We start from the raw sequence: 15,626 nt of genomic DNA, 5'->3' as shown, positions 1-15,626 counted from the left end.
CCCGTCTGTAGTCACCAGCTTTTTATTTTTGGTACCCTTTTCTCCACGACGAAACTAGTAAAAAGTCTCGTCTATAGCCGAGGGGAGGGGGGAGAAGAGAAATCCAACCCTCCGTTGCTCCGCGGCCTGTTCCGAGGACCGACGGACCTAACGACGGGGTGCGCTCGTGCGGGGGCAGCTGGGGCCGCGCGTCCGCAGCCAACGAGAAGCCCCCGCCATTCGGAACCTGAAAACCTAGTGCGGTGCGGCGCCCTCGTCCTGGCTGTCTCTCCCCTACTCTCCTATGACAAGAGCTATTGTCATTTCAAACGATATTAATGTAAGCGTTTTTGATTAAAAAAGAACAGCAACTCACATTTTTAGACGGAGCTCAATGGTGACTAGTGCTATTTTTAGAACATGCCTTGCGGGCGACTCACGAGGTCCCTGCGGGCGACCAGGTTGCCCGCGGGCACCGTGCTGGTTACCTCTGCTGTAGGGGTTAACTAACTCCACAAGGTGCCTGCAATGCAACTTTACGCGCGCCATCTGCTGATTAATCTCGAAGAAGAAGAAGCTCGGCGGCGTGCAGATCCACGAAGAAGAATTCGACGCTCTCATCAGTACGCGACAAAGATGGCCGCCTGTGGGCTATTCCGCTCCCTGTCTTCCAACTTTTTCACAGTTTTGCCTTTACTTAATCGCTCGGCAACACTCTCACCGCTGCGGCTGGCATCTCAACCTTACTTTGGAAGAACGCTAGCCACATCTTGTCGTTTAACAGCAGGTATTCCCCCCGTTGATGTGTTTTATTGTAGTATGTTAGCTAACATGTTCGGTTGCTAGAGGGTAACATTAGCTAGAGAAAAGGACACGTGAGCTGACGACGTTGCTTCATGTCTGTCTGTGTTTATTCTGGTTGTCATACATTACAAAATACTTCGCACTCGTCCAGTGGGAGGCTCGTTGTGGTCTGAGTCTGTTGTGTTATCTTGCAGCACTTAAATTCACAGACAAGCACGAATGGATCCGAGTAGAAGACGACGGAGCTGTTGGGACTGTCGGGATCAGCAAGTTTGCGCAAGTAAGTTCTCTCGTGCGTGAACCCACACAGACACGCATACGCTCACACACACGTGTAGGTTACTTGCACTAGCACACAACAAAGTAAATACTTTTGCTGCAGTCTTTGACCTTGCTTTCTGTCGCTTGCAGGAGGCTCTGGGAGATGTAGTTTACTGTGGACTACCAGAGGTGGGAACACAGCTGGCTCAACAAGGTATGAAGTTGAGGCCAGTGTGGCTCAGGCTGACAGCACACGCATGTAAAATACTATTATGAAGGAATAAATCCTGATGGCATGCATCTTATTTAGTGGCGTGGAGAAGAACGTTCAAACTGTGGACCATTTGTAGTTGGTGGAACTAATATAACATCAATTTGACACATTTGTTTTGATTATCTGAGTATTGTTTTAAAGGATTTGATGACTACAATATATTATATATATTTATTTTTTTCTAAAGGTATCTGACTAGTGGGCAAAACAAACGATGATTCCTCTCTGTTCTTTGACAAAATAAGATAATCAATCATTAGCATGTTGATAGTGTCACCACAGGCTTTACTTGGTAGATGACAGGAAGATCGCTACACTTGCTTTCAATGCAAAGGCTTTAAAGCTCAATAATCTGGGCGTTTTTAACGCATTTAAAAAAATCTTATTTTAGTTCAACTAAGTTTAAAAAAATTACATCCAGATAAGTTTGGCTTATTTTGCCTGTTTGTTTAAGAGAATCTGTCTGAAAAATGCCCAATATTTTTAGCTTGCAGTTTTTCCAACAAGATATTTAAATAATAATAATCTAAATAAATGATTTTGCATTTTAAAGCGAGATCCAATTTTTTTCTCCCTCCGATGCTGTTGTGTTGAGAAACAAGTAATTGCTTGGCTACTTTCCATCCATAATTAAAAAATAAATGGTGTTTGGACAAATGCATGAATTGTCACCATGCCACAAAAAGCCTACCGTAGTTAATGTCAACATAACCCAGCAATATTTGCCTTTTGCTTTCTGTGCCATTCTGAAATGACCTAACTTATATAAATGCATTTGTTTCTAATGTCTACTGTCACAGATGAGTTTGGAGCTCTGGAAAGTGTGAAGGCTGCCAGTGAGCTTTATTCCCCTTTGACTGGAGAAGTTGTAGAGGTTAATGCACTACTGGCAGACAATCCCGGTCTGGTGAACAAATCTTGCTACAAAGATGGTAAGCACATACATACCAACACGTAGCCAAGTCTATGTAGTATACTTTAGCCTCTAGTTAGAGCTTAAACAAGCGCACAGTTTAAGTATGATGTTTGTCTGTTAACAACACTCTGGAGTCCTACGGTCATTTGTGTGGTTTTTAATTGACACTAGTCTTTGTTTACCTTCTGAAAATTATTACTGCAGATTGGTGTACATAGTGTTAAATATATTTGTTCAGTGTTTAGAGTCGATACACTGAGAAGAAGTTTATGCGCTAAGGAAAGGCTCACTAGCTTTCTTATTGTTTGGACAGTAGATGGCAGTAATGCAACACAACATAGAAGGCAGCCACTGTGGGATTAAGGAGATGAAGCCTGTTTTGGAAATGGATACCTCGTTCAATCTGTTATTTTGTTTGTAAAAATAAACCTTTAATAGCATATTTTATCTTTCAAGTGTGAACCATCTTTACTCTTGACTTCATCTATAACAATGACTTTGCATGTTTTAGCCCATTCTCTATTTTGGAAGTACTTAAATTACTACTCCACTTAGAGACTTAAAGCTCAGTTGATACAGTTATCCATCACACAGAACATGTCAGAATTACATTATCACTGCATGACAATGCACTGCAGAATTTTAAATTCACTCATAACTGCTTTTCTGTGCATGGAAAATGTAACTTTGTTCAAACATTCTTCACTGTGATGGATCAGTGCCTGCCTAGAAAAGACGGTAGCAGAGATATATAAGAACATTTGACTTGTGTGGAATGGGCTTGAGTATGCAAAAGGGTCCTAAAATCACTGCTTAACCGGATTTTAACCTATTCAATATAGGTTGGCTGATGAAGATGACCATTGGCAACCCTGCAGAGCTGGATACTCTAATGGATGAAGCAGCCTATGAGAGATACATCCGCTCCATCGAGGACTAACCTAACACCTCTACAGTAATAAGTGCTACTCGCCCCTTCTCCTTTTCAAACACTACTGGCAGGAAGATCCACAAGTTGTGCCTGTGTCAGCTACAACGCTATGCTTAGCATCCACCAGTGGAGCTCCAGAAGGCTGACCTGCCAGTGTTGTAAAGCTGTGAATATTAGGAATCCTTTATCTACTGTTAAAGACTGACTTTAGGGGACCTGTGAATCTGCACTGACTAAACACCCTGTGTTGAGTTTTTGCAGCCTCAAATCCCCAAACAGAAGAGCCTGAGGCTCAGTCAATAGAGCAGTTTCCATACATTTCATTCAAAGGAAAACTTGAATCTCTGTTGTAGGACATTGTCAGACTTTAAAAAGCACTTTGGTTTTTATGGTATCAATGATAATGTTGGTCTACTCTGCATGTATGACGGCTAAACTGTAGACATGGTACCTTAAAATTAGAAAATAAACATTTCCTGAGACATTGTGTTTTCTGTCATTTTTATTAAATCCCAAAGTCTAGACTTCTTATTATAAAAGTGGGCAGTTTAAGAAAAAAAAAATACTGCTTGTAATGTAGTGTCACTCATGTGACTACACAAGATCTTTGTCATTACACGGGTATTGAACAGGTAATATGCTTGACACTTGTCAAAGCGTCAAATATAAATTACATTTGTGTATTTAATAATTTGCATCACTCAAAAGTTTGAGTAAACCCACCTATTATGTCCACACATATTTCCAACCAAAAATAATCACCCAATATACAGCTATATATAAAAGGTAGCCCCTGAACCAAAATTCAAAACATAAGATGTCACCTCAAACTTAACTTATTTATTTTGATACAAACACTGACAACTAACATTTTCTTTATTCGGTTGACCTATTTAAAAAAGACCTGCTGAGATGACACAAAATGCCTTTTTCCCCCACTTACGACTCAAAGGCGTAATGTATATTTTTGTGTAACACCTCAGATTTGTGTGAATTTGCGGAATACTAAATGTACAAAATGTTTTGAATGAGCTTTCTGCAACCCTCTTGCAACCTTTGTCTCCGTTGTCTCAACAAATTGTCCTCACTCTATCCAAAGTCTAGAGTCCAGTGTAGAGTTTGTTCTTTCCTCATCTTTGCACTTGAAGACTATTGTTCTGTAACATTTTGTACTTGTGCATTTTATAGCTAGCAACTGTCTGGTCACTTAGAACCTGTAAACTTTCCATCTGGACCTCTGGGTCACCTGACTGAGGAGACGCCCCCACCAGGTACCACAGAAAACCTGTCCTTGGCTGTTGGAGTTCGTCTGGCTCTGCCCCGAGGTGCAGGAGGCTGAGGGAGTCCCTCGATTCTGCGATGATTGCTCTCCAGCCGCTCCTTTCTCTGAACTCCCTCGAACATCACACTGGCAGTGAAGTCTCTCTCATTAAGAAAGGCAATGGTCTCATCCCTCTTGCGGCTCACGTATCCTTTTAGAACAGCATTGTAGGGGTTTGAGGCGGCATCTGCATCTGGATCTTCCTGCTGGTGTTTGAATTCCATGCGGGTGATAACGGGTAACAGGAACTGCTTCCCTTCTGTTACCACACCGCCATCCCTGTGTGATAAGCCCAGAGCCTGAGAGACGAGGCGTGGGGGCAGAGGCACCAAGTCGCAACCTGAACGCTTGTCCACGTACTGTCCAAACTCTTTTCGCACCAGAGCTACATCTTGCAGGGAATGACTTCTCCGCTCCTCCAGGTCTGTAACTATTCGCTCAGCATATGTCTGGCCAAAGACCACACCTAAGCAGGGAGGATAGCAGGGAAAGGAGATTTATATGTTAAGGTGTGGAACTGTAACCGGTAGGTAGCGTGTTTCCAAACCAACATTTTTTCACACTGAGCATGATCGTTTCCTCACCTGCACGTCGAAGCATGGACGCGGGACATTTCCAGGGTTTGTGAATAAGCTCATCGGGCAGATCTGCAAGTTCGGGACACCATTTCCTAACATAGCTGCCGTAGGGGTCACAGGTCATTGCTGCATCGACGGGGTGCATGACAAAGTTCCAGTGATCCAGACCACACATGCCCCCATTCTGCCACATCATAGCATCTATGGCAACATCAGCATCCACCAGGGTGTCCTAAACACATGTAAATGTTGGACACAGTCAGTAAGTAGTACTTATTATACTATGTGTTGCTGATTTGTGATAGCTATGTGAGAGCATTTTGTGCCTTTTATACATGCACGTCTCACCTGGAACCAGCGATAACCTTCTTGCCAGGGCAGATAGAGATATGCGATCAGAAAAGACGCCACCACATGTCTCATGTAGTTGTTCATCCAGCCCGTCAGCCACAGCTGCCTCATGGCTGCGTCCACCAGAGGGTAGCCTGTTCGCCCCCGCTGCCAGGCCTTCAGGTGGCCACGATCACTGCTCCATCGCAGAGCCTGCACATACCAGTGGATGAATAATGCTTTGTCATAAAAACAGTTCTTCATTATGTGATATAGGCTTTTTAGTAATTGAAAAAAGTGAAGGATAGTTCCACTTCACATATTTTTTTTCTTTGCATTTATGAGTAACACTTATAGTACATGTTAATGTGTCATCAACATGTCCGTAGCCAATTTCTACCTTGTATGGAGGTCTGAGGGATTCCCATGGGAGGTCAGGAAACAATGTCAGCTGCCAGTAAGCCAGATCTCTCCACGCCAGTTTGCGTTGGAACTTTGGGGGTCGACAGCGTGCCCCTTTGGCGTCCCACAACAGCCAGCGTGGGCTGAGCTGACCAAAGTGAAGGTAGGGAGACAGGCAGCTGGTATTTGGGGCATCTGCCCTGCCGGACTCTTTTTCATATCTGTACACACCTTGAATTGATGGAAGAATCATATGCTACTGTAAGATCAATGTCACACGTATTAACATTCCTCCAAACACATATGTTTACAAAGTGCACACAAGGTGTCTCACCATCATTCAGAAAGGCCTCTAGCCGGGCACATGCTCCTTCCTCGCTGAAATCCCAAGATTTACGGATGTTAGCTGCCCAGTCAATCTGAATGCCAAAATGAACAAAGAAATATATTGAGGTCTTCATGATGTAACCTAATCTCCTTTTCTAAGATCATTTTCTAGCATCTCTGCTTTATTGGATAGTGATAACTTGAAGAGTGACAGGAAAGGCAGGGGAGAGAAAGAGGGATGACATGCAGCCATGCACCCATTCATGACCTAATCTTAATTTACACTGGGCTACAGCTCGGCCCTGAAGGGCTGCTCTGCTGTGGTTACTGACCGTTGTGCCATCCTTCCTGCGGGGCATGCGTGCCAGGCCTAGCGTGCCCAAAGAGACACCCTGAGGCCAGTGGGCAGGTGTGGGGAGAGATGCAGGAGGGTCCAGAGGGGCCCCTAACGCAGACCCTGGGTTCTGTCTACAGCAGTTCATGAAGTGAGACACTGAACCTATTCCTAAATCAAGAGAAGAAATAACAGGAGTTCACCAACCAAATGAATTTCTTTCCAATAGGCCTGTATTAGTAGACATATTTTAAGCTTTGATATTTACCACAAATATTTAAGCAAACATCATATTAATTTAGTTGTGACTAACCTCTGAGTCCAACACCTTCCGTGCTGACAGAGTAAGGGTCTCTGAGACAGTACGAGTGGAACATCCTGCAATCAATACCATCTTTCTGAAGGGCTGACACCACCACATCATCCCTCTCCTTCAGCCATGGCTCATAGACGGCATTTGCCACGACAGTTCTCGCCCTGGTCTCCTTTACTAGCTCCTTAAGGGTATGCAAAGAAGATCCATTTGCCTTGAAAAAGACAAGATGGCTGCCAATGTGCTCCAGAGAAGAAGAGAAACAAGACAAAGCTTGATGAAGCCAGTATTTACCTGTTGAAAAAGAAAAGGTGTGATGGACAACAGTCAGGAGACTAAGCTTTAGTTCTATATGTGAAGTTATATGGCGAGCGCAGCCACCACAAAGAGCAGAGATACATTGTGCTTTGACAAAGATGGCCAATAATCACTATTTTCTCTGTGAACTTACAAGCTCCCCCCATAGCCACTGTGATCCCAGGTCCCTCCTCCTCCTCGGGGCTCCAGATGAAGACAGGGATGACAGGTGCCCCAACCTCCAATGAGCCAGTGAGAGCAGGGTTGTCCCAAAGTCGCAGGTCCCTCCTGAACCACAGCAGAACCGGTGGCAGAGCTGACGGAGAACAGGGCAAACCTACAACCTGCTGGCGAGCGCCTTTACGCCGCTGTCGCCTGTTCATTTTGCGTGTTGGTTTCCCTGATGGATTCAAATCTCCCTCGTCCATCATTTTGTCACTTTCTTCAACCGTGTCTTGCTTGGAAATTGAGCCAGACTTGTTCTGACTTGTTCCTGGTGTCTCCTTTTCATATTTGTCAACATGGGTGCTTTTCTGAAGCTCAGTTTCTTGGTTTGTCTGTGGTCGGTTCGCCTTGACCCAGGGTCCAGTTTGTGGTAAGTTGTTGTTTTTTCTCCTGACAACTACATCTGCTAGCTTTGTGTGTCTGCTTCCCTGTGGCTGAGATATGGAGGTCAGTTGATTCGGTCTGTCTCCAGGTTGCTGAGGTTGGGACTCTTGGTTGGGGGTCGACAGCTGCTGATCTTTCATTTCCAGTAGAGAGAGTGCCAGTGCAAGTTCCAGTTCATCATCTTCATTCTACAATTGAATTAGGACAATCCATGATTATGTTTAATGATAAAACAACTACATATAGTCATTGGGGTGGAAATGACAAATTGTATGTATAATATTTGAAATGTGAAAATAGTAAAAAAAAAAATAGTTATAACCTGTGTACTGTATATGATCAAAAACCAGGGTTGGTGTTTTGCAAAAATTAGGCAATTATTTTCTATTTGTTTGTTGCTTTCAGGAGCAAGGCACAACAGAATGTAACTACACGCTGTACTATGTATGATTGTGGAAGTGACAAATAACCAAGTTTTGATTTAGACTTTATTATAGACTATCAAGGTTGCTGTCAACAGTGTCAACTTGAAATGTATTTTTTTTTTTTAAGCCCTACGTACTCCTCATACTTTTTTTTAAAAGACATTGTAACAACACTTCTTGGTTGTAAACTCACGTTGCTATTAGGGAGGAGCTGCTCCCACCGCAGGTGCTAAGATGACACACGCTAACTTTAACGCTCCCTACCATCTCTACAGAGCAGATAGACGAGCACAGCCCAGAGACAAGTAGTTACACTGAAGAAGTGTCTGGTGAAGCATGTTAACTCAGCCAAGAGTCAGCTATTATCGTTGGTATGTATTCTTATCTTAAAAGGCTAACATTGCAACCTGATAGTAATAACGTTACTTATAATCGTATACTAAATAAACACTGACCTTAGAGAAGTATTCCTTGTAAATGGAGGTGAGGGTGGAGTGCAGGGGTCCGTTGGCCGTGGACAGAGGCTGGATGAGGGACAGGAACTGTGAGCGGGTCTCCTGGTGCCCCAGAGCGGACACACACGTCGCAAAGAATCCCTCTGGATCCTCTCGACCCACCAGCACTTCCCTTAACGTCTTCCTCACTAACACTTTACTGTCTTCGCGAGCAGCCGCTGAAGGAGGCATCTTCAAATGTAAGGTAACAATCAATTGTAGCAATAAATGACTGTAAAACAGCTGTGAATACTCATCTACTGCATAGTTTAAACAAATATTTACCACACAATGCGCCCCACGTCCTGAACCTACTCTTCAGTACCGGTTATCAAACAGCTGATGCAGAGTTACACAAGCCATGTGTTGGTGTTTTGTAACCTGCAAAGTGAAAGGTTTGTAATGGATTGATCTCACCTGTAGGGGGTGTACCAGTCTAATAAATAAGAGTTATGTTGGGTTGATAGTGAAACCCATGGGTACCTGGCTGTTTTTTATCACAGCATCTGAGTAACGTTTGGGATTCCCTTGTTTATATTTCTTTAATTTGATATTAGGGTAGAGGGTTAAATATATAATAAATGCTTCGGGAATTTCTCTTTTTTGTCAGAGGTTTCTCTCTCTTCCTCCCTGTTTAATCTACAGTAATGATTACACTGACATGGTAATCTACGCTTCAACTCAAATGTGCCATGACAAGGACCCACACAAGCTAAATCCAATCAAATAAAGATCTTTCGGTCATTCTTATTGATGTGAAAATGAAGATCTCCTTTAAGATAATCATTCTATATTTTTTGCATAGCCTTCATCTTGACAGGAATGTGGTCCTTTTCAAGTTCACCCTGTGATGTGTGACTGATAAACAAAGCCAGGAGACAGTGTACCCAGCAGTGAATTTTTAATCATGGTCCGTATTCAAGCTGTAGAGGAGTTGTTAAGTAATTGATTTCTTTAATGAGACCATGCATAAGCTTGTGAATGTACGCAGCAGGGAACAATAATATGTGACATATGTGGACCAAACACTAAAATGCTTTGTATAGTTGATAAGCTCCAGTTATAATACTGTAGTACTGAAATTAATCAAAGCTGTATTTTAAATTCATCCAAAATATGACTGGGGGTTTCATGTACAAGCCAAGGACATGCATACTCCTTTATTCAAGCTTTTATTGAAGAAGAAGTCAGTGTATGAAGGGAAGATGTGTTGAGAGCTATGGTATGTGGCGAGAGCAAGTCAGAAAGAGAGGGAGAGAGAGAAAGAGATTGAGAGAGAGAGAGAATCAATAGTGTTTAGACAGAGAAGTGGAGTCTAAGTGTGTGATCAATAGAGAGCAGAGAGGAGAGATTAGCTGCTTTTCTCTCTCAAACTAACACTGACAAATTGGTGAATTGGTGTATCGGCCCTTGGGCTAAACGGATTGACCTGCTGTTTCCATGTTCTACCGTGTACTGTCAATAAAGATCTGTGTTCATTGTGGCTCTCAATGACGAGAGTGAATGAAGCAGCGGAAAAGAAAAAGGAAGGAAAGGAAATGGAGAAGTCTGAAGAGAGAAAAGCGAAGTACAGCTCAGGTGCTCAAATGGCCTCGATTCTCACAAAATGTCCTCACCTTTGTCTCATTAACACATATGTGCACTCACATGTGCATCGTCGTGCACACCGTTATAAAACCATAATAACGTCTCCAGGAAAATTAATGGAAAGACAGATTAAAAACTAAGTGAGGAGAAACGGGCCACTGGTGTAGCTATTTGCAACTCATAAATCATTCTGACACACCCACGCGCATGTAGACGCATGCATAGACACACACACACACACACACACACACACACACACACACACACACGCACACACACACGTACTGTAATTAACCACAGGCTATTTACTCTCTCCTGCTGTAAATTAGACATGCAGACACAGTTATTACATTAGGGGGATCTGCCATGCAGAATACTAACAGGAGGAGGAGGGGACACTGGTACACACAACAAACCGCTCATACAAACATAAACACACACATACACGTACACAAGAAAGAGGGTATGGAAGAATCATAGACTGACGGGAGTGAAAATGAAGCTGCAGCACAGAGAATAGGGGCCCCCAGCTCTTTGTTCCCTGCTGCATTTCATTATCTGAAACGCCAGCCAACACACACGACACACACACACACACACACAACGCACCTCCCCCTTCCCTAAAGCTGTCTGCCTCCACTCCATGTGCACACAGCACAAAAAGAGGAAAATAGAGATACTGCGTCAGTGCCATTCACTGGCATCTGAACTCAGTCATGACAACCATGTCTGCATGGTCATCCTGAGCAGATCAGCCTGTCCAGAAGCTGCTCTCAGTTGAACACTTCCATTCAACCTGCGCTGGCAAAAAAGCACTTCCCCATATATTCTATTTTAAGCAGAACAATAGGAGATAAGGACTTGATTAAAGCAAGTATTGATACCCTGTCTTCGGTAGCTTGTCTCCATTAAGTTCATTTGAAGTTTTTTTTTTCCCTGGCAGTCCACTTCCTTCTGTTTGTGTGTGTGTCCTCTGGTTCCCCCTACCTCCCTCACCCCTCTCTGTCCCTTGGTTTTCCCACGGTGATCGATAGCTCATTACAATCATTGACTGTGGCTCATCAGCACCTGTTAAGGCCTGGAGAGACAGAGAGAAGGTGCATGAGCATCTGACAGTGTTTGTTATGTGATGCAAGCCTATTGATAACTTTGACATTTGAATATTTATTTTCTGAATTCATCGTTGCGGGTGTTTAGTTTGTCGCCGCTTTATGGTCTGTGCTCTTGGAGAACATCTTATTATGCAACTCACGTGGGCACCATGGTTTGTTGCTATGGTGATTGCCAAGGGAGCCAGAGTATTATAGGTGTTTATCCTAGACAGGCGCAAGGCTACTCACCGTCTATCAGGGCGAGCTTGAATTTACCACACAGTTTGGACCACACATTAAGATCAACGCATGTCACAAAGGGACAAAGACAAAATACAGCATACAACACAATCTAGTGTGGACGTGATTTAGTGGATAGATTATTCAGTATTCATATTCCTGGAAGAAAGACCTTGTTCAAACACTCAGTTGTTGGTTTAATGCGTCACTGCAGGGTTTGTTTTTGGAGAGGAGGCTGTGAGCAGGAAGAAGCAAACAGAGAGTCTCTGAGAGACCATTATACACTACAAACCATGGTTAAAGGCGAGGAGAAATGTGTTAAAAACACAAAATAAAAAAGATAATAGTGAGACCTCAAGAAGTCCCCCGTGGATTCATTCACAGTTGGTGGTCTAAGAAAAGAGAAAAAATTGGTGTAAGAGTGTCAAGTTTTAAGGAAAGGGGATATACATAGAGTGATTACAATGGAGGATTGAAAAGAGAACAAGTCTCTCAGCCCATGCATAAATTACACACATCATTTACATATTCATTATGTTTTGTGTACTAATGAGAGTATTTGCTTAATGGCTCCACCACCACTGGCAGCTATTGTTTGACATAAGATATTTTAAAAAGGAGGACAAAGAAACAAGGGTCATATTAGAAAAGCGGGCGAGGTCAATGGTACACAGTTGATTTTAGTGATAATCGGATCAATTGCATTAATGTATAGTATGTGTGTGGACAAGCACAACTAGCATAGGGCTCTTAGAGAAGAAAAAAAAAAGCACACATGATGGGGGTTGGTAAAAGTTAATTAAAACAACACAAGCTTTATCCAAACTCAGGGCTCTCTTCGTCTTTCTCCTCTTGTCTCGGTGGAATAAGTAACTGCTGCGGTAATTATCGACAAGGGCAGTAACTCTGAGCATTCCTTCAGGTGCCAAAAAAGTCTTCCAAATGACAACAAAGACCGACGATTTGCGGCGCGCATTTGAGAAATGAAAAGTTGTACATCTGTCAATTAGCTAATGTTGTATTCATTTTCAAATGCAGAATTTCATACACACAGAGGATAAATGATTTAGAAAGTGGATGAATGAGAGAAGGAGAAGCGAGAGGGATGGAAATGTAGAGACAGGGGGAAGGGCAACGGAGGGATGAGCTACAAATGAGAGCGATGGCGGTGGCAGGTTGGCACAGTGCCATCCAGTCAGGACTTGAGCGGGGGCGGGCATGGGCACGGGCGAAGGGGTGAGGACAATAAGAATAGAAGAGGAAGAGAAACAGACCTCCATACTGCTACCATGGTGCCACCTTGGCACAGGCACAATGGGGCGAAACGAACAGCAGAGCGGGCAGAGAAAAGGAAGATACAGAAGATATTAGAGGACAGCAGAGCATAGAAATGAGGACGATGCCAGAAGACACATGATGACTCAGATGTAGCTGGATGAAGGGAAGCATAGCAGCGAAATGGATGATACTATGAAACTGTAAACTGTAACATGGTGATGACCGTTGATCATACGAAGAAAAATGTTGGTGGAAAATCCTACATTCCATTAATTTTTCAAATTTTCTTTCGCTCAATGCCAGCCACATCGTGCCAGCCAGCGGGCGCCATGCCAGCCTGCGGTCGTGGCATACCCGGAGCGATTAAAGCGGTCGGCGGATAACTGTCTTAGTCAAAGACAAGAGGACTCACCTCTGAGGATTTGCTGCTAATCGCCGTTTGTTTGCTTGGACAAAGCCAAGAAGAGGTGCCCAGGCAACGGTTGCCAGCGATTCTGTGATGGCATTTTTTCAGGGGCGGCAAGGGCACGAGGAGAAAGATGGCACGCTGCCAAGCCAACATAACGCACACATTGGCAAACTCAAACCTCCATACGGTGAGCAGGACATTTCGGATGCCTTTAAATGTTTTGGCAATGGCATCCCCTCAAGGGAGAGCCCAAAAACAGAGATGGCATCATGCCAAACGCAAACAGGGAGGCATTCGCGGGCGCCACCAGAAGCAGAGTAAATGCAGACAATAAATAGTAGCAGAAGGTTTGAACCAGAGCCAAATTCAACTATGGTAGGAGTATTGGACGGAAAACATTTCCTCGATGCCAACTCTGCTCAGTGCCAATTGCTGCACTGGAAGGAAGCTGCTGACCATTACAAGACCTACAAGGGATCATACCATTCCAATATGAAGAGAAAGAGTATGTGGAAGATGAGAAATAATGAGCAAAATGAATAAAGGATATAGCAGAAGAAAAAAAAGGAAATTTTGTGCCTAACGAAGAACAGTGGGAGTGGGTGGACAAGGATGATGAAGAGCCTCTTTCCTGCACATGCACACCTGGGACATTCTTAAAGGGATATCCCCTCAGACTGCTGTGTGTGTTAAAGGGAGGGATGTGTTGGCATCATCTCCAGGGTGTCACGCTGTGTTTCTCTATTGCCAGTCAGGGAGGGTGCTGCAGTCGTCAGGGGCGGGCAACTGTCTGGGCATCTCATCTGCAGCTAATTAACAGCCACACACTAATTCTAACAGCCGATCATAATTAGCGATTTAATCGCTCGTCAACGCTTTACTCCCCCCTTAAATTGTGCCTCCTATTTGGACACGTGCGGATAAGCTAAGGAACGCCGGATCCCCCCTCCCCTTCTCCTCGTCCTTCTTTCCTTCATCCTTGGCTCCAGACTCCAGTGGGATCTTAATTAAGCCTGGGCTTCATTATGCAAATGGAGTACAATAAACGACAGCAGAGGTGGAGCTGGATCCAGACTGAAACGGAACGGTGGGAGGGGAGCACTGGAAGTGGAAAATGAAGAGATGTGGAAGGTTACCAAAATCGTCTGTATGATGTTACTGCATTACAATATTTGTACGTTGTTGTGACATGTCTTCAGTGTACCACTACCACATGTGGTGTGAGAACCAACATGTTTTGCTCTGACACTCCATCTCTGTTGCCATTGGAAAAACTTCTCTGAAATAACACTGGATACGCGGAATGTTATCTTTCACAAAGCAAATTCATAAGGGAGCGGTGACAATGAACCCCTTAATATCACCAGTTGGCCGTGGATACGAAGAAAGATGGTAGAGATAGGAAGAAAGAAAGGAGGCAGACAGAAACACTGACAGTGGCAGCGGCATGGCAGCTAATGTCATCTCAGTTTAATCATCGCATGGGATCATGGGGTTCATGAAAATTCATTTGCATATCATTAAATGGAGAGAGGTTATTTGGTGCAGGCAGCCAAAATGGGATTGGATGAAGCAAGAAAAAAAAGGCAAATGGTGGGGCTCGTTATTAAACAGCAATGTTTTATAGTCCGCCAGCCAATTCATTTAATTTGGGCGTAATTAAAATGTGTCAGACTCAATCAATCATTCCAACACGGATACTATCAATGTTTCAGTCTGAAAAAGAATAATCAGTGAATATGCGGTTGGACATTTTCCAATAACAGTTTAAGTGCTTTAGTCTACTGTGATTTTGACCCATCCACTCTTTTTTCTAATTTATCTGAAGGAGTGTGTCAAAACATCCTTTGTGACTTCTCTGTATTTTGTCAAGACATGTCTATCTCTGACAGGTGGTGATGCCACCTCGTGTTAGTCAATAAGAGAATAGCTCACACTGTCTTTTTGACCTCAGTAGTAAGCTGTCAGTGGTGTGTATGTATGTGCATGCATATGTGCATTTCTCATTTGCATAAGTGATGTAATTAGACCGCCCTTTCACATGCAGATCAGTTTGACAACATGGCAATCTCTTCAACACACACATACAGCCATACACACACATATATACACACATACACACGCGACAGCACACGCTTACTGCCGTGACCACCCCCATATCATGGGGAGTCTGTTGTCTGTGAGCAGGGAGTGTAAAGATTAACATAATCCAGCTAATAAGTGTGAGTAATATTCACACAGTGACGCGTGGCGTAGACACTGTCCTGCTGATGCGTATTTGTATCTCATTATAGATGTAAAGTACTGAATGGGGGGGCGATGGGGGGGTGCACAGTGGATGGGGGATGGTGAAGGGTCACAAAAAAAGAAAAAAGTGTGGCCTTGAATGTGGAGACACCCAAGAATGACAATAAACAGCAGTATTT

General features: G+C 43.6%; 2 protein-coding genes across 2 annotated transcripts; one reads left to right on the top strand and one right to left on the bottom strand.

The window, feature by feature from the left end:
* Positions 1–185: 185 nt before the first annotated feature.
* Positions 186–3,647, top strand: LOC137881811 (glycine cleavage system H protein, mitochondrial-like). The gene is made up of 5 exons (XM_068723940.1): positions 186–766; positions 978–1,063; positions 1,195–1,258; positions 2,119–2,250; positions 3,077–3,647. Exons 1-5 carry the CDS (start codon positions 508–510, stop codon positions 3,172–3,174), a joined length of 639 nt encoding a protein of 212 aa, XP_068580041.1. The 5' UTR covers positions 186–507; the 3' UTR covers positions 3,175–3,647.
* Positions 3,648–3,682: 35 nt separating this feature from the next.
* On the bottom strand, positions 3,683–8,905 carry si:ch1073-390k14.1 (deoxyribodipyrimidine photo-lyase). Its single transcript, XM_068723272.1, has 10 exons — positions 8,881–8,905; positions 8,557–8,787; positions 7,222–7,864; positions 6,771–7,064; positions 6,456–6,628; positions 6,131–6,215; positions 5,795–6,027; positions 5,413–5,607; positions 5,071–5,296; positions 3,683–4,952 (listed from the first exon to the last, which is right to left on the bottom strand). Exons 2-10 carry the CDS (start codon positions 8,785–8,787, stop codon positions 4,408–4,410), a joined length of 2,625 nt encoding a protein of 874 aa, XP_068579373.1. The 5' UTR covers positions 8,881–8,905; the 3' UTR covers positions 3,683–4,407.
* Positions 8,906–15,626: the final 6,721 nt, after the last annotated feature.

The sequence above is a fragment of the Cebidichthys violaceus genome, unplaced genomic scaffold, assembly GCF_023349555.1.
Source record: "Cebidichthys violaceus isolate CVI_PGR_0920_01 unplaced genomic scaffold, fCebVio1.0.p SCAF_3, whole genome shotgun sequence".
Lineage (NCBI taxonomy): Eukaryota > Metazoa > Chordata > Actinopteri > Perciformes > Stichaeidae > Cebidichthys > Cebidichthys violaceus.
Note: the sequence above shows the minus strand (reverse complement) of the source record. Positions and strands in the feature narration are given on the sequence as shown.

Coding starts and splice junctions, on each gene's coding strand:
- LOC137881811 (XM_068723940.1), top strand. CDS start 508: ATGCAACTTTACGCGCGCCATCTGCTGATTAATCTCGAAGAAGAAGAA. Junction 1,064..1,194: donor GGATCAGCAAGTTTGCGCAA/GTAAGTTCTCTC, acceptor TGTCGCTTGCAG/GAGGCTCTGGGAGATGTAGT. Junction 1,259..2,118: donor AACACAGCTGGCTCAACAAG/GTATGAAGTTGA, acceptor CTACTGTCACAG/ATGAGTTTGGAGCTCTGGAA.
- si:ch1073-390k14.1 (XM_068723272.1), bottom strand. CDS start 8,787: ATGCCTCCTTCAGCGGCTGCTCGCGAAGACAGTAAAGTGTTAGTGAGG. Junction 6,028..6,130: donor AGAGGCCTTTCTGAATGATG/GTGAGACACCTT, acceptor CATCAATTCAAG/GTGTGTACAGATATGAAAAA. Junction 5,297..5,412: donor AAGGTTATCGCTGGTTCCAG/GTGAGACGTGCA, acceptor ACATGTGTTTAG/GACACCCTGGTGGATGCTGA.